Source organism: Peromyscus eremicus, chromosome 10 (genome assembly GCF_949786415.1).
Source record: "Peromyscus eremicus chromosome 10, PerEre_H2_v1, whole genome shotgun sequence".
NCBI lineage: Eukaryota > Metazoa > Chordata > Mammalia > Rodentia > Cricetidae > Peromyscus > Peromyscus eremicus.
This window is the reverse complement of record NC_081426.1, coordinates 51,010,716-51,028,762: the sequence shown is the minus strand read 5'-3', so window position 1 is coordinate 51,028,762 and position 18,047 is coordinate 51,010,716. Positions and strand designations below refer to the sequence as shown.

General features: G+C 36.7%; 1 protein-coding gene across 4 annotated transcripts in view; it reads right to left on the bottom strand.

Annotated features, from left to right (window-relative positions):
* The window catches only part of Pcdh7 (protocadherin 7), a 416,392-nt gene that overhangs the window by 339,839 nt on the left and 58,506 nt on the right, over nt 1-18,047 (bottom strand). The window contains exon 2 of one of the 4 annotated variants that reach the window (XM_059275887.1): nt 9,391-10,309. The exons of the other annotated variants lie outside the window; for them this stretch is intronic. Within the exon in view, the coding sequence (XP_059131870.1) occupies nt 10,232-10,309 (78 nt within the window). The 3' untranslated portion in view covers nt 9,391-10,231. Of the gene's footprint in view, nt 1-9,390; nt 10,310-18,047 lie in introns of those variants that run through there. 4 annotated transcript variants of the gene reach the window in all.

The following is an 18,047-nucleotide window of genomic DNA, read 5'->3' as shown; positions in this document are numbered from 1 at the left end:
AGAAAAGTTGCAACAATGTATTTGAAGTTGTTAAAAATTACCTGTTCCCAAACCTCACATTTAAGCAAAATTGAATGGTAACTAGGATTCAATAGTTGATGAAACAATGTCCTGTTTAAAGGTGTGTTGCATCCTGAACTGGTGTGCTGATACATGCCTTTAATCCTAGCATGGGAAAGGTATACATGACCACCCTGGTGTACATAGTGAGATCCTATCCAATTATGAAAAAAAAAAAAAAGGTTTCACTACCTAAAAGTTTTGATATAATAAAACAAAGGAAGAACAAAGTGGAGAAGAGAATATGAATTTACCTAATTACACTCCAGCATCCTATTAGAAAATAAATAATGAAAACTGAAAAACTGTTGCATATTTTCTTGGTATTTGTTTTAATGAATAGTTTCTAAACTCAGAAATCCTTGTGGAAGCAGCTCAGAGTAATGCATTGATCATCATTTTTATTATGTTCTCATTTACAAAAATTACCATGTGTTATAAACACATTTGTATGCTCCAAACAATTCTAAAACACCCCTTTGAAGCGATGCAAAGCAGCAAGCTCATTTATTAAGGTTATAAAGTCTAAACCAACAAATGGTTCTAAAATCAGCTTTCAATTCCTGAAAACATTAAAGGAAAAATGTTAAGTTAGACACACCATGTTCTGGTTTTCTGTTGCCATGATAAACAGCATGAACAAAAGCATCTTAGGGGAGGGAAGGGCTTATTTGATTTACACGTCCATGTCACGGCCCATCAGTGCAAACAGGGTTTTGCCCTAACACTCTAGTTACAATCTATTATTGGAATCTCAGTCTAGCTTATAATTAAGGTAAGCCCTTTGTTAAACATACACCTGGCCATGGTTACTCATGCCTGTAATCCTAGTTTACAGAAGCCTGAGGCCAAAGGATTTCTGTGGTTTAAAGACAGCCTGGACTACAAACAGACTGTCTCAAACTCAAAATAAAGGTGGATAGGTGGGTGGATGAATGGATGGATGGATGGATGGATGGTCAGAAAGACTGAAGGATGGACAGATAGAGAGATGTGATAATATGCTTGTGTGGCGGGAGAATGTGTATAGATTATTTTTATATAAGATTTGTTTTATATCAGACAGCACTTACAGGTACATAGCATATGACTGACAAAATTATGTATTACATTCAGACCTCTTCAGAAACTTAGCTCATTGGAAGTAGCTAAGTTGTACCCTACATCAACTGGCTGAGCCTTTCTTTAATAGAAGCTTTAATTCACAGCTGATTAAAATGTGGCAGGCAGTTGTAGATATATCATATACGAGTATGTCTAAAATGTTACAAACCACATTTTTCAAAACACAGTGAGTGATTTACCATCTTCATTTAAACACAAGAATTATCAAAGATGCTCAAAGATCAGTCCATAATCAATAGACTAAACTCTTCATTGTTCAATTTACAAATTATGTCCTTTTTAAAAAAGGTTTGAGACTGGTTTTGTCACAGAGCAAGTGGGCCAGGGTTGGTTGAGGCCTGGGACAACCCTGAACTCCTGACATTCTAGGTCAAACCTTTGGCCGGTCCTGGATTCCTGGCCTATATGCCATCACTCTGGACTAGGAGGGGCCAACCAATCAAACCCAGAACTTTAGTATGCTAACCAGACAATCTACCAACTGAGCTACATTCCCAGAACCAATTATGTCTTTAAGTTACAGCTGTGGGTGATGACTTGTGACTGTAACCTAGCACTGGAGAGGCCAAGGCAAGAGAATTGTGAGGAGTTTCAGGACACCCTGAGTCACAGAGTGAGTTCCAGGCCACAGCTACAGAGTGAAATCCTGTCTCATAAAAGACCACCAAAACACACACACACACACACACACACACACACACACACACACACACACACACACACATTTAAAAGCCCATATTCATTCATTTGTGTGTATGTATGATGTGAAACTCATTCAGACTAGGGAGAGAATCTTCATCAGCTTCATCTTCTCTGTGAATCATAACTTTTCAAGAACAGACAAGTGAGAACAAACTGTGAAAACTGAAATGAAACCTTTGTCTTCAGGCAATGAAGCAGTGTCTTGGTGACTTCAGTTCAAAACTGATCTGAGAAATATCACACGCATTTCTTTTCAAATAATTTCATATATTCGTGTATGTGTGTATGTATACACATACATGTACACATCTTTGTGTTTGTCCCAGCCCACTTATTTCCAGAACAAATTTCATATCACCAATCAAGTCTATTTGTATTCTAGAAAATAGAAATTTGGTTGACTGCATGCCATCAGTTAATGATCCATACTATTTCTATTTATATAATTACTATGACCCTTTAATAAGTCCTACTAAACAAAAATTGGGTCATGTGAGTGTATGGTAGTAGAGATAAGGGCAAAATGAAAACCTTACATAAGTTCTTCCTGGTACGGTTTTGTCAATAACAAAAGTAGCCTCCTATAAATTCCTTATAGTTCCTTGTAGAATGAATTTCATTCACATAATAGTGAAATATTTTATTCGTTTGCGTGAATTTGATCATGAGCAGTTTAACCCTTCCATAAGATTTGCTGCATTTCAGAGTTTCAGAGGAAAACCATCGTGGCCACTGTCTGCTCTGACAAACCAGAGCTACTCTTCTAGCATATGACTGAGAGGCTTGGCAGATACATGCATCCTGTATAATGGAGACAAATGCTCACCATCTGAACACACGCTCACAGGGGGAGCGAAGAGAAGATGAGAGGCCCTTTCATGTCACACACGGGGTAAATTATTTCTAAGTCACATTTTTCCCTCAAGCCTGTCCAACAGCAGAGCTGTTAGACTTTCCAGAATGCCACCCTTTGTAAATCATTTCAATGGCTCTTAATAGAATCCTGTGAGTCACATTATATATTCAAAAATCTGATTATCTTTATACCTGCCTTTCATGTTTCCTCTCAAAACAGCGAGAGTCATATCTTTTTATCTAAGAGAATCCTTCAGGCATTGGTTTGTGGTCACTTAGAATTTAAAATGTGGTTCATTTGACTACATCACATAGAATTAGTTCATATACTTTTATTCCTGGAAGCATTTCACATTGTAAAAGAGCCTTCTTAAAAATGCCGGTTCTGGATTCAAGAAAAACGTGGTGGGCATTCTCTTATTTTATGAAGAATTATTTTTAATTCTGATAACACCTGACACATCCATCAACACTTTGAAGTGTAGTTTTTTTGTTGTTGTTCATTGTCTTCATCAAACCTCCTGAGAGTAGAATGGCTTAGGTCACAACATGAAACATCATGCTAATGAAGCTGCTAATATAATAGTAGAAGAAATATATTGCACAAAATAGATTGCTGTGTTACTTTGTTTTAACTTTTGTGTCATTTCCACTTGGTAACCACTAATTTGAAATCCTCTAATCACGCTCTTTAGCCCAAATGTTAATCTCAGATGGCAACAGCCTATGATTACAGAGCCTGCATGCAAGATACAGACTGCATTTTTTCTTTACATTAAATTTGGGCTGCTGGAAGACAAGGTCCTGTGTTGGTACATTCCTTGGTATTCATTTGAATACAGTCTCTCTTAATGTAGGACTAAATGGAAGTTCTCCTTCTAAAGAATTATAGCAACTTCTCAATGTAAAAAATAAGGTATTTCTGTAACTTTTCAGCAAAAGATTTTTATTGAAAGGTCCATGTTATTCATTTGAGTTTTTTTCCTTCATATTTTCAATGCTATTCTTTGCGCACATTTGTTTCAATAACGTGACAATCACAATTGACTTTCAACTTTAAGTTCAAAAATGTCACAAATTTTATTGGGTATTAAGTCACCAGAAAGTTCATGTATTCTAGCTGTGCCCATCTAAAATGTTTTATCAGGAGGCATCCAGTTTCTGATGTTTCCAGAATACACATTCCAAATGTCTGTGTCTTTCATGAATGTCTCACATGGGAGAAAAAAAGCCTGTGCTGACTCCCCGTTCACAGCTAGACATGCAGAAAAGACAGAAGATCAGAGACCTGGATCCCAGTTAGATCGCGCAAGGACAGACTTTTCACCAACACAATTGGGCAGCAGCAATTAGAAAATAGGCTGAACTGTACTCATAAGGGTGCTTGAGCCTCCAAATGAGGAATGTACTTTTCCCCTTAACATCTGAGGATAGAGGTAGGAAGAGATTCCTTTTAAACACAGCAATTATAATTCCCCATCAGAGATCTACGGAAAACAGCATAGGATCCACGGTCATGCTTCAGTTAACATCATAAAACACACAGGGTCCAGCTCTGTCATTTAAACAGCAAATATTCCTCAGACTTGCAGTCTCATAACATTCCTGAGTTTGCTTTGTTTCTTTTCAAACGCTCCCCTTCTAAATGGTAATAGGAACTTAAAATAGAACTTTCTCCTGTTTTCACAAGTGATGTGATGTGCTTCAAGACTGCTATGGCGCCATGTCTGAGGCCATCATTGCCAGGTACAGCTACTAATCATCTTGCATTATTGAAGAAGGGGTTTTAAATAGGTGAAAATGAAGGTCGTGGCATTTGTTTTATCCTCTCCAGTGCTCAAGCAATCACAGAGCTTCTGATGAAAGCCACTGATTGGCAAATATTAAACTTTATCCAATTCAATGGCACAGGCATATATTTTGTTTCTATCTTGTGCGTTCAAACCCTACCATTTAATGAACACAGAACACTTGGTACTTAATAATTTTCAAAATAAAACCCTTTTCATACAACAAATACCTCTTGGACATTTGCAAAAATAACACAAATAATGCACTTGTCTAGTGGTCATGTAAACCACTGTACCATTAGTTTTTTATTATTCTTTAGAAAAAAATTATAATTGTATGATAGTGATATGAGGAGGAAAGTCTGTACTCTTTCGCCTGTGGGTAAGATGGTCTTCAAATATTCTTCTTGAAAACTTTCATCATTGGCTTAGACAAAGACTGATCCCTTCTTTCCCAGTTCATTCTAACTTGGCTGTGCTTGAGAAAACCGTAGCATACAGAGCTTAGGGTTTGAGTATCAACAGACCAGAAACTGGTGGATTTCCCTGGAGAACCCCTATCTGCCTCATTCTGCTGAGTTGCTCTAGGGGTCTCTGTCTCCCTTTTTTGAGATATTAGCTCTTTCTTAGCTCATGAACATCCGCCACACCCACTCTAACACACTCCGATGTCAATTATAAAAACACTAATAAGAAAATTAATGATTGGAACCATTGAATTAGTTGATAGTATGACATACATATGTTGCCCACATTAACATCCTTAATTGGTCATTGCTAATTTATGGGCTAGACATTGTTAACTTGGTAAGTGTGTGCATGATTAAATGGAAGCAGAGAGGTGTGTTTGTGCAAAAAGTCAGTTGGTGAGGAATGTTTCCAGCCCAGGCTGTCTGGGTCCAGAGCACTGACCTCTGAGCCCCTGTGCGTGGGGCCCTGTAAGTGCCTGCGCACGGATTCCCCGATGCACCGTGAACTCCACTTCCTTAAGGAATACAGCTGTCATTTTCTGCAGTCCTCTTAGATTCGGGAAGCAAAATCTGCATTTTAAAATGTTTCAGTGTAAAACTCCATATTTATAGGAACATATGTTTAGCCCACAAAGCAAATAAATTGGAAAAGAGTTCTCCTTCTTTCCTGTCTACAGTATTTAAAGCAGATCGTTTATATCGGAGTCTATCTTTAACGAATATTTCTGTATGCTAGAACTTCAGAACAGTGTTTAAATCAAAGTTAGGCAGCCTGACTCCATCTCATGCTGATAGATCGGTGATCTAAGGATCCAAAAAAATTATCTCTGTACCCCCAATATAAGTCAACAACCTCATGTCTATGTTTTATAGTATTTGGGGGCCCAAAGCCTTGCAGCCTAGAGTGTGACCCATTGAATCAGGGTGTAAATACAGTCCAGCTCCATCTCCTGCTAGTTTTGTAGCTCTAAATGGTAACTGAAATGCTGTCTTATTTTCCCAGCTGTATGACGGGTATAATGACAATACCAGTACCTTCATTACGAGATTGGTAATAGTAAACAGTAATTAATACAACACTGGAATGAAGGTGACTTTTAGTAACTTGATGAAAAAGTGTTCTGAAAAATACTAAAATGAGTTCAGTTTTCAATTAATTTTTTTATCAAAATATGGCTGTAAACTAAGCAGCATTCAAAAAAATTTTTTTGAGCTACAATGGAAAGCACTGCAATCTTTAATGTTTTCTGATTTTACTTTAGTGAAATTTTGATTCCTGTGAAAATCTGATCTGCATGCAGCTTTTGAACTGCTTCTCATTCACAGCTGCTCCAAGACTTATACAACAATCTTCAGCAAAAAAAGAGGGATGAGGAAAAGCTCTAAAATTCTTAGAAAGTGGCATAGCAGAGGCTTAGAACCGGGAGGAGGAGGTAACGTCTTCGAACCTCCCACCTCAACTGCTAATCTTTTAAAATCAATTAATGTGATCTATTAAATTTTATTGTCTAGATGAATTGTACAAATGACTAGAAAATAAGGTAAATGAAAAAAAAGAAAAAAAGAAACAATAGATTTGACCAGTTCTCTGAAAAGAAGAGAAACTCTGGGCCATGCCACCTCTATTATTATGAAAACAGCACTGCTTTACAAGTCAGTATACAGTAATGAAAAAAAAAAATCCATGACATATATACTGGATCCGTTGATAGAGAAATTTGCTTTCATTTTGTTTCTTCCACTTTCCTGAAAGTGGGAGTAGTAGCAGGAAAGTCAAATGACAGTACTGTTGTCCCGAGGAGGTGCTTTGCCACTAAACATGCATCTTGAAATTTTACCAGTCACAGGACTACTCTGTTGTTGCTTCCTCTAAGCAAAGGATTACCATTAGATAAAAGAGCCTACAGCAATAAACATCGGGGGCTGGTGTCTGCCTCTCCTCTGAACTCAACCAGCCTGATCCAAGTCCAGAAATGCCTTTGAAGTCATGGAGACCTTCATGTGCAGATCAATCCTTGGGGGGTAAAGAGCAGGAAAAACTGGTTCTCTCTCTCCCTTAGAGTCTGCCAGGGCATGCATTCAACTCTGGGCAGAACAAAATGGTTTTCTCTGTTGCAAACGCAAAGATTTTGTACTTAGGTGTCGCTTGCTTCTATTAACTTAGAGGGAATCTATTTATCCCAGAACATAAATACCATGGCATGCTTCCTTTTGGGTAAATCAAGAGCACAGAAGCAACACCTGTGAATTTTGTTACCTTGGTCTTAAGGTGTGGGTTGTGTCTTGGATCATTTAAAGTGGAAAACTGCATATGATTCTCTTTATACTGAAGACCATTGCTTATTAATAACGAGGTCAGAAAGGAGTATCAGTTTAGAGAATCTGTAAATTATCAAATTTTAGAAATTGAAAGTTAAAATTAATTTTATTGATGGTACAAGCAAAAGCCTATTTGAATTTGAATATCAAAGCACAGTTTCTCAGACTTGGCTGAAAGCAAACTCAAACATGGATTTGCAAATGTTCAGTTTTTTTTATACTGCATAGATGGATGGATTGTGGGTAACCCAGGCCCAACAGAAACATCTACAAAACAACTCCTGCACCTAATATTCAAAGACCATATCTGAAGAGAGGGTATAAAGATTGTAAGAGCTAGAGGACCAGAAAGCTTGCTATGAGACTCATCTCCTAGAAATAGCTTTATAAACAAGACCTGAACAATATCTGTATCAACAGACACTTTTGGTGGGAGGGACACAATCTCATAGAATCCTACAACTAGACCAAGAACTATAGGCAACTAATGAATGCTAAGAGAGGTACACTTAGCCTCTCTCAAGGACCTTATTTGGTTTTACAATATAAAGTGTCAGCCCTGAAACTACACACATAAATAACAAAAACAGACTAAACAAGTTGTACTTATATATTTGTGCATCTATATTTATATGTAGCAATGATAATCAAAGATAAAGAGGCCAAAAAAATTTAAGAGGGACACAGCAGTGGGGAGAACATGGGAGGGTGGGGGAGGAAGAGACAAGGGACACATTGAAGGGATGAAGGGAAGTGGGAAATAATGTAATTGTACTTTAATTAAAAATATATTTTTTAAAACATTGCTGGGTGTGGTAGCACACACACCTTTTTCTTTTTTAAATTTATTTATTTTTATTTTATGTGCTTCAGTGTTTTGCAGGCATGTATGTCTGTGTAAGGGTATCAGATCTTGGAGTTACAGACAGTTGTGAGCTGCCACGTGGGTGTTGGGAATTGAACCCAAGTCCTCTGGAAGTCAGTGCTCTTAACCACTGAGCCATCTCTTCAGCCCCCAAAATATATTTTTAAAAAATCTTAAATTTTCAGTGTCTAAGCTCTTTTGTCTCCAATAAAGACCAGAAAGCTGAACATGTATGTAGCAATGTACACCAACGTGCTTAACAGGACTATTGACATAAGAAACATAGGCATCTTATAAAGTAGGTTTCCTTTATTATATTGGCCACAAAAAATATTCAATACAATAGAATCATTCAGTTTTATAATTTATTATAATAGCATAAATAAAGAAAAATCCCTGTAACATTATAGATAAGAAGATCAGTTGCAATTGATTGTCACATAGAAAGAAGAGGTAAAAATTCAACTATAAAATTAATCAGCAAGATAGGGAGAAATGAATAAAAATACCAAAGGACAGTAGTTTCAAAAATTTTATGGCACATGGTGACTACAAAAAATACGTCCATCTGTTTCAAATATATACTACCTGATTTATATTAACACAAGATTATTTGTTATACATTTTAGGTTGAACAAATGTAAAGGATAAATGCACATAACCTACTGACAGAATAAAAAGCTATAATAGAGAAAACAAATATTTTCCTAGTCCCTTCTATATTAGCATCCGTGATTCATTCATGCCCTGTCACTGAAGGAAACAGCCTGAAGGAGTATAATATGCATTTTCAACTGTCTGCACACTAATTTCACAGGAGCTACAGTCATTATTATCAGACATCAGAACCATCCTAATATAAATGGCTCAATCACATCAAATATCATATTTAATTGGAGAAAGTCTGCAGCAGGCATACTATTTTAGAATCCCTTGCTTTGTGAATAGTAATCATTAGTCGTAACAGATGAAATGACTTAGGACAATTGACGTGACCTCTTTCCATTCTAGGTAACAGACCCAAGCGCAAATGCTACTGGTTAAATTTTATCTCCTTCCACACACACCACTGTACACATCTACACTCACACTCCTAAGAAAATTAGGCTGCAGGTTTATACAAGTGTCTTCCATTGAGGAAGTAACAATAATGTGAAGAGCTTCTGGCATGCAACTCAACCTTATCTTTTTTTTTTTTTTTTTTTTTTTTTTTTTTAATTAAAAAGTCCCTCCTCTACACACATGAAGGAATAGGACTACAAACTCAAAAGGCCAGTTTCCTATTGACATAATGGCCATGTATTCCTTGAACACTTATGTGGCTAATCCTAAACTCATTCAGAAATTGTGCAAAAGATTTTTAAACATGATGTGATCTACCTTCTGTTTCTACAACTTCATAAATCATGTTCAGTGGGTACCAGAACGACCTAAATTGCATTTCTTCTCAAGTCCCCAGTTCCCCGCTTTCCCTGATTGGCAGTGGTACTTCTTCTTCAGTGCCTTATTAAATAGCATTACGTTGTCTAATTTCCAGAATTAGGTCCTGAGGTATACACTTCCACTTCTTTGTTCATCTAGCGCAGGTCCTGATGACTTACTTCTACACAATGCATCCAATGAGTTCAAGCAAGGCAAATGAACACATGTTCATAGTAATCTCCACAACAATGAGGAGAAACGAAGGGAGATAGGCATGGCCACTCTTCACTTGAGTCCATTGAAGTGAAAGTGAAGAAAGGGCTTCCTGGTCTTCTTTTCACACTCCTGAGTTTGACGACATTTGACTCTCCCCACGGGAATTGCCAAGACTGCAAAACCTCTCTCACATCCCTCTTTAAGTCTGTATTCAGACCTTCATTGTTTTCACTCGTTTGCAAAGCACTGCTTGATTTCTTTTAGCAGAAAGTTTTTGTGTTCTTCAAAATTAGGGCTTCACTTTAATGAGCTAGTGATCTCGCCCCTTGGGAATCAATTTCTTTCTACACCAGACAAATCCGGGTCTATTAGGATCCAACGTATTGAGTTGGAACTTGGCATGTGTTTCACTTACGAGCACATACATTGATTTTACACGATTCCTCAATGTGGCCAGGTGGGTTCGTGGTCTGCACTGTATCCACCTATAAAAAATACAAAAATATATGTCTGCTTTACAGGGATGTGAGTAGGGTTTTGCCAGCCAGCCTAGTTGCAAAGCTTGAACTGCACATCTCGACTAATGGTATTCTTTCCTTCTTAAAGATGTATTTGTGGCGGCCACAACCTTTTTTCAGAAGTCACAGAGACATAGCAGTTCTCGCTACAATTAACAACCCTGGGGCACCAAAATCAATAGAGCTGGCTAGTCCCAAGGATATTAGCTCTGACAAGAACTGTTTGATTGGTATAAGAATCATTGAGTTAATTGTGTTTCAAGGTTCAAGCTTTTCAAGGCTATGAAATGTCAAGGGGAGGGAAGATGGAGAGTACAGTGTATGTATTCTATAATCGGAATAAAGTGATATGGTAATTACGCTGCAGATGCCTTTTAACTTACACATCCAGGAAGTGTCAGGGATGTGAGCTAGATCTAAATGTTCACACCCTCCAAGTCGCTTTAGTGTCTAATGATATCATGAGACGGCTCACTCTCTCTTCCTAGAAGCCTAGCAATTTACATGTGATGCACAAACGGACTGCTGACCTCTGATAAACACAAGTTACTCTGCGCTTCCAAGGCATGACTGCTGTCAGGCTGTGTTCCCTGCCTTTGTAACTCATTTGTAGAAAGGGAAGTGATGATGCATATGCCTTCAAAATATTTTGGTGCTAATGTAAGCTTTAAATGGTATTCAATATTATTCTGAACTTGAGACCAATCAATGGGCTAATTTTTGCTTTCTATGCAAGAAACTACACAAAGCATTTTTTCCCCCAATTTGAACTACAAATGATGACAGCAAAATCTTTAGTAAGCCTGAAAACCGCCAACAGGATGATGTCATTGTCGGAAACTTGGTGAATGAAGTTCCTGATTCAAAGTGCTTGAGAATCAGGATAAGGAAAGAAAAATCTTCAATTGAAATTCCAAGATCACAACATACCTGCATGCAAATACAAACTTATGAAAGAAGTAGATGCTGTTTTTCTCTGAATGCTTACCAACCTATTTATAAAAGTAAATAATATAATAAAATGACTGGCTAATTTGAAAATTAATTTCTTGAGAGGAAGGCTTTCTTTGAGAAGCGCTCTTAGTAAGTTATCCTTATTCACTATGTAAGTTAAAGCAGCTTTAAAAATGTCATAATTGCTTATTAAATATTGTCTATTCCAAGAAATATTTTTCTCTAGCAACTCTAAAAGTTAATAAATTTTAAGATGATTTGATCAATTGCATAATCATAAGTAAATATGATAAAAATCATAAAATTACATCAGGTATACTTTATCTCATTTCACAGGATTCATAACAGTACATGTTTAATTCAAGCTTCTTAACCAAAGATATTTGAAAGATTTCATTTTATGTTCTATATGTCAATTAGCTTGGAACCATCACATAACCATAAAGCATGAAAAACATTCTATCTGCCTATTCTGTGTCCTCCACATATATGACAGGTATACATAGTGCTTATGACACGTTTAACTGTTTTATGGTTATTCATTTAATTTTTCTATCATATTCCAGGCTATGTTGTCATCCCTGAGGGTAAACATCATGTTCACTCTACCTACTCTTTCCCAGAATCTGCACATGATCAGTTGGTAGTAAATTGTGTTAATGAATGAATGTATATTTGGGAACTGATAACTAAGTAAATCAAATTATCTGTTATCTCATGATATCATAAAGGTAATTTTGAAATTTTGAAATGATGCGGACATACTTGCTATACATTATTTGTCATATGACTTTTGATCTTAGAACATAGCTCTTCTGAAGGGCAGCAAATGATATATACTTTGATATCACCTCACTTTCTTCATTTTTCCTATTTAAGTTTAGTCTGACCAAAAAAAAAAAAAAAAAAGCTTCTTTTTTTCTTTTCCATGTGAGAGTCATTTATTTTTCTTTAAAGGTATTATCTATGCAAAGTTTTCTGCAAAGCTTTTAATAAATGAATGAATAGATGAAACATTTAAAAAATAAAAATCAGAAGAGTCAAAATGTTTAATGTTTTATTTTCAACATTTATTTATAATTTTAATTTACAATTGTGCCCAGGAATATAGCACATTTAAATAATATATGCACCATCCTGTCATGAAAGATAATGAAATCCCCTTATTAAAATGTTACTTAGAACTACTTCACAATTCAACCAATTGTAGAGAGCTGTTTATGGTTTTAGGCTATGATACATGGAAAAACACAACTGTATTCTAATATCCACCTGTCACTAGAGTCAGGAAAGATGGGTTCTTTCTTCATCATTAAAAATTATTGTTTCAAAAAATCTGCATATTTCAAATCATTTGTTGAGCTCACAGAGAACCATTTAGGGATCAGAGTTCTGAAAACTGTTGGTAAGGTTCAGAATAGAAATGTGTGTTACCAGGATGTGTTTGCTTTGATTTGAAGCAGCTAATTAAAATGGCCCTGGAAGTAATTTTCAGATCACCACTGCTAAGGAGATAGGCTTCAGTAAATCAGATCCAACAAATCTTTCAGTCATGTCCAATTCAGGTAAAGCTGTAAAGACATGGTTTGTGTCTTTCCCTTTCAACCTTTCTCCTCAATTCATTTCTATCATTCAGGCAACAAGTCATACTCGCACGCACGTGCATACACACACACACACACACACACACACACACACACACACACACACTTGAAGCCAAGTCATTCTGGACCCCTTCCTATGAGGCTATCACCACATCTCGAACCTTTCATCCCCTAACTAAAAGACCAATTAATTAAACTAGGAATGTAATTTACAAAAGTTATTAGAAAGTAGTTGAGTTACAAAAATGACTTTCCCCCTTTTCTTGTGCTCCCTGGACATCAATAGTGACAAGGGCCCGGAGAGGGAAATTGATCTACTCAGAGACTAGGGAAGGGACTCAAATCTAGGTATAAGAAAATACAGAACTCTCCCACATAGGAATAGACTTGCTTTTAACCTATGATTCTTTAAAAAAAAAAACTCCAAAACCACAGAAAAATAAAATCTATATTCTGTGAAAGAGTATGTATGTATTTTTCTACTTATTTTCATTAGGTATGCTTCAGTTCTAATCATGCACCTATGTAATTGGAGAAGATTAAGTGCACGTGTCTGTTGAATGTGTTTGCATATAATTGGCAATATGCAAAATAACTCTATGAATATGCATCACTTTTTCCTTGAGTGATGTTCAAATCGAGGAAAAAGTGAGAGGTATCTCATAAAAAGCAGACTGTATTCCACAACACAGAGAACACGTTCATACTAATTTTTACCATCTAGAAACTGAAGTTGTTATTAATATTTGAGAGCGTGACTGCCCAATAAGGAAGTCACTTTCAGTTATAATAAAGAAGAAGCACAGCCCCTTAACGCTGGAAGTTTATTATATTTTTTAATATTAAAACCCACTTTAAATGGAAAAGAAGAAATACAGTAAACACAGGATTTAGATAGTTGAAGGACTATAAAAAGGTAACCGTCAGTAGTAATTTGCTTTTTTACTCATGATCTATATAAGTAATTTATAAAAACTGTAAACAGTGATGATTATTAGTGACTGTGACACCCATGTAGAGGTGACAGAGCCAGCATCCAGGACCCCAAAACACTGCACACTAACAGTCGTGCCAACAGAAGAAAAACAGATGGCTTTTCACCTTTCTTTAACCCCTCTCCCTGAAACAGGTCATCAGGTATCACCCGGAAGACTTGCGGAGCAGAAATGTGTGTATGCCTGGAGGACAAGAATTTCCTTATCTCTGGCAACACATGGCCACACATGAATCTACACAGACAGGCCATGCTGTGCTGCTCTCTGTGTGTAACCGTTGCTTCACACACCCCGTCCCAACACTCTTCGCAATGGTTCTGCACTTCTTGTGAAATCTAACCATAAAAATGTCTCCCGGTTTCTTTGATTTATTTCCTTATGACAGACCCTGTATCGTGTAAAGTATATGTCAAATATACTTTTTTATGAACCTCCCAAAATATGAGGGAAGAAATTTTTCTTCACAAGAGTGTTTATTAAAATATCATTTAAACTTCCAAAGGCCTTGTGCAGCAGCCATCTGAACTTTGATCACTTCACGTTGAAGAAAGTGGAGCCCAGAGACGGGAACCTTCTTATATAAAATTATATACATGTAAGTGATAAACTGAGGGACCTAAACCAAGACTTGGAACTCCTAATCAAATGCATTTTCACTGCACTGTTTGCACATAAATTACTGTTAAATTCTGACTTTAAAAAAACAGACACGTGTGTCACAATGGTAACTGCCTCCATTTGGGGCACGGCTTAATAAATAATAAGCAAAATTATATATTTCCTAAACCACTCTAAATATACATGTTATGATGATTCCTAGAACCTTATGTATTTATCAGACTAATCATTATTAGCTCATTTACTTGTGTGAGGTATGTGCACACACACACACACACACACAGTAACATTTTTCAATATTGTTTCTACATTACTAAAGACCAGAAGTCTTCTTTCACTGTTAGCCACTGAATCAGCCAAGAAAGAAAATGCCTTAGTAAGTAATATATACCCGTTTCTCACGTGAAATAGCTTGCTCTTACTTCAGAGTGTGAAAGACTTGGAGCCTAATAAAAGAATTCTTTGGGCTGGAGAACCACACAATCAATATTGATTCACTTGGCTTCCTATTAGAATCATAGAATCTTAGTGTCAGCAACAATACCTAAGGTTATAAAGTCCAGTCTAGCAGGAGGCATAGGAAAAAAAATGGATAGCAACCCAAGAGACCAGCCCTGCTCAAGGGGAACTTCTTCTTCAATCTTTTAAAGAAAGCCACAGAAGCATAAGTGTGAATGCTTTCGCAGCTGAGGGGAGACAAAGACAAAACAAACCCAAGGAGGTGAGATTCTGAGAGACTCAACCCATCAGAGCAGGAATGGTAAAGGCAGTGGGAAAGGGGCTTGTTGACTGGCTGACCTTAAGCTTGGCTCGGTAGGAGCCCAAGGACAGGGCAAGAATTGCCTTGGAGAAAAGCAATTGGTGAAGAAAATAAGACATGAAGTCCCAGGCAGTAAGAAACCTCTATGTACACTGAAGATTTCCTCTTAAATGTGTCTGGGCGACTTCCCAATTTCCTATCCTTAGCTTAATATCCCTACACTTCATAGCAGGCAATGTGATAGGAGAAACAGAAATCCATCCTCTTGAACATCGTATGTAGACAACATGTCAGGAACTCTAGAGATAAAACATGCAGCTAAACTATTTCTTAAGAAAAAACCAAGGTAATGATACAGCTGCAGGTTTCTTTTCTGTTTTATTACTCATATCCAAGTCTTTCTCATTTAGCTCATTTTCTTTGAAATTTAATTTTTAATAACTATTTCAAAGAAAAAGAAATGTGTGAATCCTGGAGTGATAAAGATTAATCCCAGTACTGCTAAGCACTATATAACTAAAAAATGATAGACAGGATCGCAGCTTTACAGTCTCATTTGCACTGGGCTAAAGTTGAACGATAATGTATTTGTGTTCTTAAAGCTCACAGTAAAGAGTGAAATGATACGAGCCTAAGCTCTCATCATCATCCTCTTCAGACCACGGTATTGACTTCCCTTGGACACCTCGGCAGCTCTAGCTAATCTTTGTGTGCTAAAGCAGCAAAAACCGCCTCCAAAAAAAAAAAAAAAAAAAAAACAAAACAAAACCGGAAGAGGTGCTCGTGAGGAGATGGCAAGAGGAAGCCTGCTGTCCGCAAATGCCACTGAAGCTACACGTGTCTGGAAAACAGTGAGATGTTTGGGGAACCCTAGACAACCACCAGTCAGACCCAGAAACAAGCCAATAAAGGAAACACAACAGGACGCAACATTTACGTTCTCAGGAGAAAACCAAATCCAACCAGCCAGCTTCGAGCTTGCAGACAGTGTCGGCTCAAAATGCAAAATTTGGCACATTGCTTACGTGGTCTATTTGGTGGATAGAAATTGAATATGATTCCATTTTCATTTTATTTGTGGCTTACCAGTGTCAAAAATCTGTGCTTCATTACAATTAGAAATTACTAGACATTTTAATAAATGCTTTCCTAAGTAATAAGACATTGATTTAAGGATTGATTGCATGGATTTAATAGCACTTTTAATATATAGAGATACAGTATATTAATAAGTAACATATAGAAGCAATGTAATTTCAAAGATAAAGAAGCTGTCTGTATTCTTCCTTTACTACCTGACCCATTTTACCGGCGACAATTATTGAAGTCCAGAGAGGTGTCAAAGTCAACTCAATAAAACACTGAAGATGTAGGATTAAAATTAAATGTCTTCAGGGTTTGGGAGATAGCTTAGAGGGTAAAAAGCACTTGCTGCCCAAGCATGAGGACCAGAGTTTAAATCCCCAAAAGTATGTGAAAAGCTGGGCATGCCTGTGCTTGTGTTTACAACCCAGCTTGGTGGTTGAGGGGGATGCGAGGCAAGAGGATCACTGTTGGCCACCACGACCTCCAGGCTCCATGGGAAACTATTTTAAAGGAATGTAGCAAAAAGTGATAGAGTTAGGCACTCAGGCCTTTGCATGTACACTCTGGTACATGAAAACACACCCTACACAAACACAACACACACTCACAAACACACAAAGAAGCCTTAATCATCCTTATTCTCAATCCTCATCCCCAGGTCAGTGTTTATTTCCCCTTAAATTACCAAATTACATCTCAGAGAAGCTGAAGATTTCAGGAGATTGTCTAAATAAAAATCAAATGCCTCTAATCCCAGTAACCCTACTTGTGAAATAAAGAATTCTTCTGACTGACAGTGGACTTTATGTTAATAATGCCAGTGGGCTTATCCAAAACACTTGCAGCGCAAAACATAAAATAAATGTAAAATGGCAGAACAATATTCTTCGTGATAAAAGATATGTCTGTGTTTGGCGGCACTTTAGGATTTTTATTTTGAAGGGTTTAAAAATCATAAGAAATTAATACAAATTACTTTTAAGCCAAGCTTTAATATAGCTTCATTTCAAGCTTTTGTGGAGGGCCTGGTTCTAATCAATATTGCATCGAATTTTTAATACGTTTAATATTGTATGAAAAGGACTGCAAATCTTAGATTTTAAAATAGGTCACAATGCTTAAAGCACTTAATCACAAAGCAATATGGTGTGTCTCAACAGGAAAAAAAAGATTACGTGCTTCCCTTTTTTCCTCCTTTGTCTTTATAAGTGCAGTGTGATGTATTAGTTTAATTAAAGTCTACCAAATTATCATAAGGATTTTATGTGCTGCAAATAATTGGCTTTTTTCTTCCCTGCTCACTTTTTGTTAATGGAAGCAGAACATTTTTTTATGATACTTAGTAGAAGATACTTGAAGACTGCAGGGAAGTAAGGCAATCGAGGGGCCTAATGAAATGACCTTTGTCATCTATGACTTGAAACAAAATTGAGCCTGCACTAATGCAATGAGATAAGTCAATGTTTCCAAAGAGTTGAAAGGATAGATAACACGATGGCTCAAAGCCAAACTATACCAAGAATCCATCCATACATAAAAATGACAATCCTATTAATAGGAAACTCTGAAGAGCTCTAAAACAGAGTAAAATGTATAAATAAATCACATATGAGGATGCTTTTAGTGTATACCATGATAAATCAATCTTTTTCATGAAACACGTTAAGTTAAAATGCAGTTAAAGTCAT